A 7,295-nucleotide genomic window follows, 5' to 3' on the forward strand; every position below is an offset into this window, starting at 1 on the left:
GGGGTCGAACATTACGCTTCGAGATAATATTTAAGCTGTATGTCAACTAGTATTACAAGATGCGCTTAAAATACTAGTACAAGAATTTAAGTATCCCTTTATAAAGGCAATATAATCCTTAATTTTCCTCGAGTACTACAACTCCTCTTCATATCTTCGGCGCTAGTGTCCAACCCCTTTATGGAAAACGGAACATTTTGAGGATTTTTGTTACTTTTTTATATCACTTTGATATTGTGCAATGTTATATTTATAGTTACATCCAAATAGTTCCGTTTTTCATTGTTATTATTATTATTTGGAGATAATATTAACTGCCGGTAAAGTGAAATTCTACGAGGTTTCTTATTTCCATTCTCAATTTCTAATACATAACAGTAAGGTTTATCCAAAATAGTTTAGTTTTTTCATTGTTATTGTTAATTTTTGAATAATGTTAACTGCCGGAAAAGTGAAATTTTAACTAACAAACACGAAAAGGGGACGCGGGTGAAAGGATAATATTAGAGTAATGGCACCTTTGTGCATTTATGATGTTAAGCACTATTGTATAGATTGTATCAGGTGCCACTCCTGTTGTGAAAATGTCCAAACGAGCGTATATCCGGGGTTATAATCTAAAGGTTACGCCTAAAGGTCAATGGCATGTAACCGCACCACAAAAGATTATATTTTATAAAGGACCATTTTGTTTGTTTGTTTGTAACGAAAGTTTATATAAATCATGGTCAAAATTTTAAAACACGAGTTTTATAAATAAAGTTTCCGTCGAATACGGACCGTCGTATTGCTTGATTTTAAAAGATAGATTATGGATACTTTTGCTTTTATAAAGGTAATTTATTAAAGTTTTATTGCAAAATTTCTAAGAATCGGGCCAGAAATGTCTACTTCATGATTAGTTAACTTTATAACTTTTTAATTTATGTATAAGATACTAGCAGAAGTGGTTGGCCGTTTATTTATTGTATAGCCTACTGAAAAGTAAATTCTCTTTGGGGCCACACTTATAAAATAGTCGCATGATGTGGTTTTTTTAAGAATCGAAGTGGTTTACAGTTTTTAAATTAAATGAAACGATGATTAATTGGGGGTTATTCATAAAGCTATAATGTTACGAGTTTAGAATGGGACGTTCTTAATACCCTTTCGGACAGAACCTTGAGGAACTCAAACAAACCACTTATAAAACCTTCTCTTATAGCGTTACTGATATAGACGATTTCGGAAAAAACATGCAGATAAACCAACAAACCGGGATGAGGCCGCCATTGGGGAATTCTCCCTCGCGCCAAGAAGCAACGACCGGCAGAGCCCAAGTTCACTCCATGCGTACGGCTTGCTAACTCGTACAGCCTCTAGCGGTGCTTCTTGGCGAGAGGGAGAATACCCAATGGCGAACTAGCGCGAGTGCGTTCGTTTTTCTGTTTGTAATTAACGAAATAGTCTATTAATCACGCAGGTTGGTCCAATACTTGCAGAGAAACCAACGCACAGGGGCGGGGCGCCATTGGAGGCAATTTCCCTTGCGCCAAGAGGCAACACCAGACGGAGCCCACGTTCACTCATAGATATATTATCTATGGTTCACTACTTGCGGGAGGCTGGCCAACACGCACTGCCTATTGCGGTGCTTCTTAGCGCGTGGGAAATAGCCTCCAATAACAATTAATGGAATGGTCCATTACCAGAGTCGCCATCTAAAATCAAATCCTTTATAATCAAATGCGATTAAAAAAACAAATTTACTCCTTATTTTAGTTCACTTTGGCCATTTTCTGGATATTCTTTCTTCCCGGATCGACAAGATATATACATAATCACAACAGAGAACACAATGATCACAATTACCCTTTCTATGACATTGACCATGAGACAGCGGCCCACATGGAGGTAATGAACTTCCGTGGACCCAGACAGCGCTTCCTTTTACCTCCATACATACCAAGACCCATAGCCGCACCAATAATAAACCAACTGGAAAATGAGGAAAACTCAATCAACTATCATTATCAAACTTACCACATTCCGAACAGAAAACCTCAACATTACACGCATTTTCTTAAAAAATGCAGATACAACGTTTTGGGGGCCAGAGTATGCGAATAAAATAACGTACGCTGATGTCAAATTACGCGCCTAGTCAAAATTTTTGCCATTTAAAAAGCTAACGCTGAAATAAACTTTAATTATGTAACCCTTCTAATAAAATTTCACATAAAACTGGATTATTTTTGCTGTAAAGTGTTACTTTAAAGCGAGGGTGAAGAAGAAAATCAAGTGATTTTTTATCTATTCTTCTACCAAATTTAAGACCAGCCTGCATAGTGAAACATTCAGGAAATACTTAATTCTGAATGATTTTAAAAATTCAAATTAGGTTCAGATTTTAAGGATAATTTTAAACAAGGACTGCCGACCAATCGCGTAACGCCCTGCTTTTTTATTAACAAAATTCTCGTGGCACGTTCCATGTCTCGCGCCACGATTATCACGTCGCGCGCCTAATTTTATCAAATCTCATGATAAATTTCATTCGACACAGAACGTGCCACGAGAATTTTGTTAAATGGAAGGCAGGGCGTTACGTGATTGGTCGGAGGTCCTTGTTTAAAATTATCCTTAAAATCTAAACCTAAATTGAATTTTAAAATCATTCGGAATCTGTATTTCTTGAATGTTTCACTATGCAGACTGGTCTTGTAATTAGTAGAAGAATCCATGAAAAATCACTTGATTTTCTACTTCTCCCTCCCTTTAATGTTTTCTTATTCTGGAAAAAAATGTAGACACAAAGAAGAAGCTGACAAGTCAATAATCTACGATTCTTTTTGGATATTTTTTATTTTACGCGAAATACAAAATATATTTTCCAGCAAATTTGAAACCGATGTAGGGAGCAAAAAAAAAAACAAAAACCGGTGATTAAAGATTGTGGAAAAACAAAAAACAATTGCTGATCATAAATTTCAATTAACGAAAGAATTATTATTAATTAATTTTGTATTTAATTCTTCAAGAAGGTCCTAAAATTAAATATTATAAACTTTATTATTTTTTATCGGATTTCTTGGTGTCTTTCTTTTTTTCATCCTTGGCGGCTTGGGAAGCGGCTGGATTATGAATACGGCCAACTGCTTGTCGAACCGTATCACTTTGAGGATTTACACCAGGCAAATCTTCCATTACACTTTGCAAAAATTCCGGGTCAAGAACGTCGGAAATATCATCCCCTTCCTGTTAAAATTTAATTAAAAACTCATTTCAATCATTTTCTTGGTTTAATTTAAGCATGGGCGAATACTCAAGTAACACGAATAACTCGATCGAATATCGAGACGAATAACCGTCTCGATATTCGATAAGCCCCATTTCGGGTATTCGAACGAATATCGAATAGTGAATTTTACTATTCGGGCCTACTATTCGTCAAATATTCGACTAACTATTCGAGAAAACAAAAATATTAACCCTAAAAATGTTTTAAAAAAGTAATGGCAGTTACATTTTTAAATGTATAAGTTTCTATGGGAAAATAGGCCTGAAGTGCTACTACTCTATAGCGAATCTAAATTCTAAATATAATTTAAATTGATTTTAATTAATCCTTCTATTTCTGACTATTCGATAACTATTCGATAACGGCAATTTTAAGTTAAGCCTAATTATTCGATATTCGGTTCCCAAACAACTATTCGTCTCGGTATTCGATAAGAAAATTTTTCACTATTCGATATTCGTCTCGATAGTAAAAAACTGTATTCGCCCATGCTTAGTTTAATTAGATGGATTTAAATGGATGATACCTTAACATCGTCAGTTTCCATTGGAACTGGACTCGCTTCACTCGTTTCTTTATCCGCTTCTAAAGAAAATTAAACAAACTTGAATGTTAACTAAAATTTAACATACTAAAAATGACAATACTAATATTAAAACGTACGCGATGGTCCAAGTGACATTTGCATTGCATAAGCAATTTGCTCCTCCTCGGACATGGCCATAAAATTGGGGACAATCTTGGCACCCTTTTTATTATCTTTACCATCAACCGGGGAGACTTTTTTGGGAGCACCCGGTACAGCGGAAGCGGTGCTAGCTTCAGTATCCGTATCCATTTCTAAACTCATAGCCAGCGCCTTCTCCAACATGGCTTCTTCAGCGGTAACGCCCGAGGAAGTGTTAACTTGAAGGGCACCTGGAACAGCACCAACTCCAGCTTCATTAGCCGATTCGGTGGTGACTTTACGAGCCTCTTCCTCTTGGCGTTGTCTTTGTTCTTCCATCGAGACACGAAGAGCCAAAGCCAACTCCGGGTCCTCGTTGGGATCAACACCAAATTCAAAGCCAGCTCCGCCTAAACCAATGGCGCCACTACCATCTTCTCCTTGGATGACGGGTGAAGTGATTAAAGCGTCTGAAAGATGGGTTTCTGGTGGGACAGTCACCAAATGGCTTCTATTTAGGAGAAAATTGTACAATTAGAGGGGTCACTGTTGTATCGGAACAAAAGTGTAATAACAAGAAAATACCCTGTTCCTTCTTTTCCGTTAATAGTGTTAATGAAAGTCATTAATTTTTCAGTATTTTCAGCCTAAAGGGTTCAAAAAGATTAATTTTAATCTAAATAGAATGAGAGACTGAACTTACATCTTCTCCAAAATTTACAATATCCACGTTAACTTTCTCTTTCTTCAATCTCTTTGCAAGCTTAATCAACTTCAAACAAACAACATAAGATAAATAAACTCTCTCCTACAATCATGGAGGAAAAATAGGAGAGGAAAAGAGGGTGCCCTTTCTGTACCATCCACCACTGGTAAACATTCCAGGGTGTTACATTCCTAGTTTGTCAGATTTTACCAGGCTTTGAACAATACATTTCCATTCTACCCCATCCTCCCACTGTGGGAGCTAAGCATTAGAAGTCTGGAAAAGCTTCTCTAGGGCTGTGCGGGTACTCGACTTCGAGTCCGAGTCCGACTACTCGGACTCGGACTTGAAACTGGCTTTCCTAGGACTAGAACGGGTACCCGGGTCCTTGTCCAAGGCCTAAAATTACCCGTTTAGGGCTTGTCGAGTCCATTTTTCCTTACCAACTTAATAGCCAACTTTATCAGCTACTGATAAAAATGTTTTCATATTTAAAAAAGTTAAAATTACTATGAATGTTTAGTTTTGAAACAGTTAGAAAAAAAAACAGAATGTTTTAAGAGTAAATTTGACGAATTTTGGGCTTGGATTAAGAATTTTGGACTCAAAACCATGTTTTTTGGACTCGAAAATGGACTCGAAACCATGTTTTAAGGACTCGAAAATGGACTCGAAACCATGTTTTAAGGACTCGAAAATGGACTCGAAACCATGTTTTAAGGACTCGAAAATGGACTCGAAACCATGTTTTAAGGACTCGAAACCATGTTTTAAGGACTCGAAAATGGACTCGAAACCATGTTTTAAGGACTCGATGGACTCGGACTCGAAACCTAAAAATGAGGACTCGCACACCTCTAAGCTTCTCCTTTCTACCTTCCTCCATACTACAATCAAAGTCCTATCTTAAAAAAGGACAACTTACTTCCTTTTCATCAGCATCAATTGGACTTCCAACAAAAGCAATAATTCTCATCTTGTGATTTTTACCTTGACGATGTTTAAGAGCAAGCTATAATTATAAAAGAAATAATGTCCCAAATTTATAAAAACAATTAAACTTAATCCAAAGCGTCAAAGTTCACCATCTTACGTGAGCTATCCTAATGCCAACTAGAAGATTCATGTCCCCTTTAGGCTGAACTTGATGGAGTTTGGATAAAATACGTCCCACATCACTGGTGAGTGTAGCTAAAACCTCAGGGCAGCTGTGCAAAAGTGACCGATCGCTAAAGGATTAAAACTGTCAAGTTTGAACTGGGTTTCTTTGGAAAATGTTGATCAGGCATAGAAAATTCTCTCGTCAACAGTCGAATGAATTTTAATATCTCTAAAACGTGGCGGAATTACCTGGACATTGTCAGAAGACCAACATTATTCTCAGGGTTTGAACGTGTTTTAGAATGACAGACCAAACTGACAGCATCTTGCTGAGCTTGCAAGCGGGTTGGCATAAAATCACCATTTCGCATAAATTCGCTATTATCAACACTAAAGAATGCAAATAAGTTTTAAAAACATGTTAATTAAATACGTATTTTACTATAAATTCACACATTAACAAAAATGCTGAATAACTAAAGACCAAGGCTTAGCCCTAAATGTGTTAAAATTAGAAACTTACCAAACCATGGTACTTTCGAGAACCATTTTGATTATGTTTAATTATTATCCGCACTATAAATAACAAAAAGGCGCAAAAATAACTTTAATATGAGATAAATATTTAGTTAATTTTCCGTTCAACGTGAAAACAATAGAAGCCTACCTCAGAATTTAGCGATGACTTGAGTTTTTGACAATAGCAGACGATACAACCACATGAAATTATTGGCTGCAAAGTCAATAGAGGCCAAGTCGAGAAAAACAACCACCACCAGTCCCATAGACATTATAAATTAAACACGTGACCAGTCCACCATACCAAATTTTTGAAAGTACCCCCGAAGGGCCGAATGAAAATTTGTTTGGATGCGCGCTTTCAGTGTTTCTATACTATAGGCCTTTTCGATGTAAAAAGGGAGGTTGGGGGGGGGGGTAGGTAACCTTAAGTACCGAAACATATAAGGTTATGGGTTATTAATCCTTTGCCGTCTCTGCGCAGTCTCATTATCCCCCAGGCCTACAGCGCAGGCTCTAAAAAGCATAATAGAAGGCAAAGTTTAACCCCCTTGTCTCGCCCTCTCATAACAACAGCATGGATAAAGAATGCGCGTGCGGAAATTTGTTTTCACTCTACAGGATAGGCAACTCCCTATCTCAAGCGACAGCTTATTCTGTATATACTCTGTTACAACATCGGTTGTCAGCACGCGCAATGCTAAATCTCTATGTACTCTAGCCTTGCGCGTGCTGACAAGAGACAAAAAACTTCAGGATATTTTAAACGATTTTAAATCCTGAAGATCCTGAAGTTTTTGTCTCTTGACAGCACGTACAAAGCTACGTTACATAGAGACCTAGCTTTGCGCGTGCTGACAACCGATGTTGTAACAGAGTATATACAGAATAAGCTGTCGTTCGAGATAGGGAGTTGCCGATCCTATAGCGCGATAACAAATTTCCGCACGCGCATTCTTTATCCATGACAACAGTATGGAAATTTCTTCTTGACTTTGTTTATAACTACTCTGAACAAAATA

The 7,295-nt window shown here is 37.1% G+C and overlaps 2 protein-coding genes across 2 annotated transcripts; one reads left to right on the forward strand and one right to left on the reverse strand.

The window, feature by feature from the left end:
• The first annotated feature begins 111 nt into the window (after positions 1–111).
• On the forward strand, positions 112–2,228 carry LOC149717140 (uncharacterized). The gene is made up of 2 exons (XM_089835727.1): positions 112–835; positions 1,762–2,228. The coding sequence occupies exons 1-2, from the start codon at positions 812–814 to the stop codon at positions 2,107–2,109; spliced, it is 372 nt and encodes a 123-aa protein (XP_089691853.1). The 5' UTR covers positions 112–811; the 3' UTR covers positions 2,110–2,228.
• A 583-nt stretch (positions 2,229–2,811) lies between these two features.
• Positions 2,812–6,526, reverse strand: Rpn10 (regulatory particle non-ATPase 10). Its single transcript, XM_089835701.1, has 10 exons — positions 6,422–6,526; positions 6,278–6,330; positions 6,004–6,144; positions 5,747–5,882; positions 5,579–5,665; positions 4,651–4,719; positions 4,533–4,594; positions 3,944–4,458; positions 3,807–3,865; positions 2,812–3,237 (listed from the first exon to the last, which is right to left on the reverse strand). Exons 2-10 carry the CDS (start codon positions 6,301–6,303, stop codon positions 3,052–3,054), a joined length of 1,281 nt encoding a protein of 426 aa, XP_089691827.1. The 5' UTR covers positions 6,304–6,330; positions 6,422–6,526; the 3' UTR covers positions 2,812–3,051.
• Positions 6,527–7,295: the final 769 nt, after the last annotated feature.

This window comes from Phalangium opilio, unplaced genomic scaffold (assembly GCF_054372755.1).
Source record: "Phalangium opilio isolate 3A_F unplaced genomic scaffold, DU_Popi_V2 ptg000003l_1, whole genome shotgun sequence".
NCBI lineage: Eukaryota > Metazoa > Arthropoda > Arachnida > Opiliones > Phalangiidae > Phalangium > Phalangium opilio.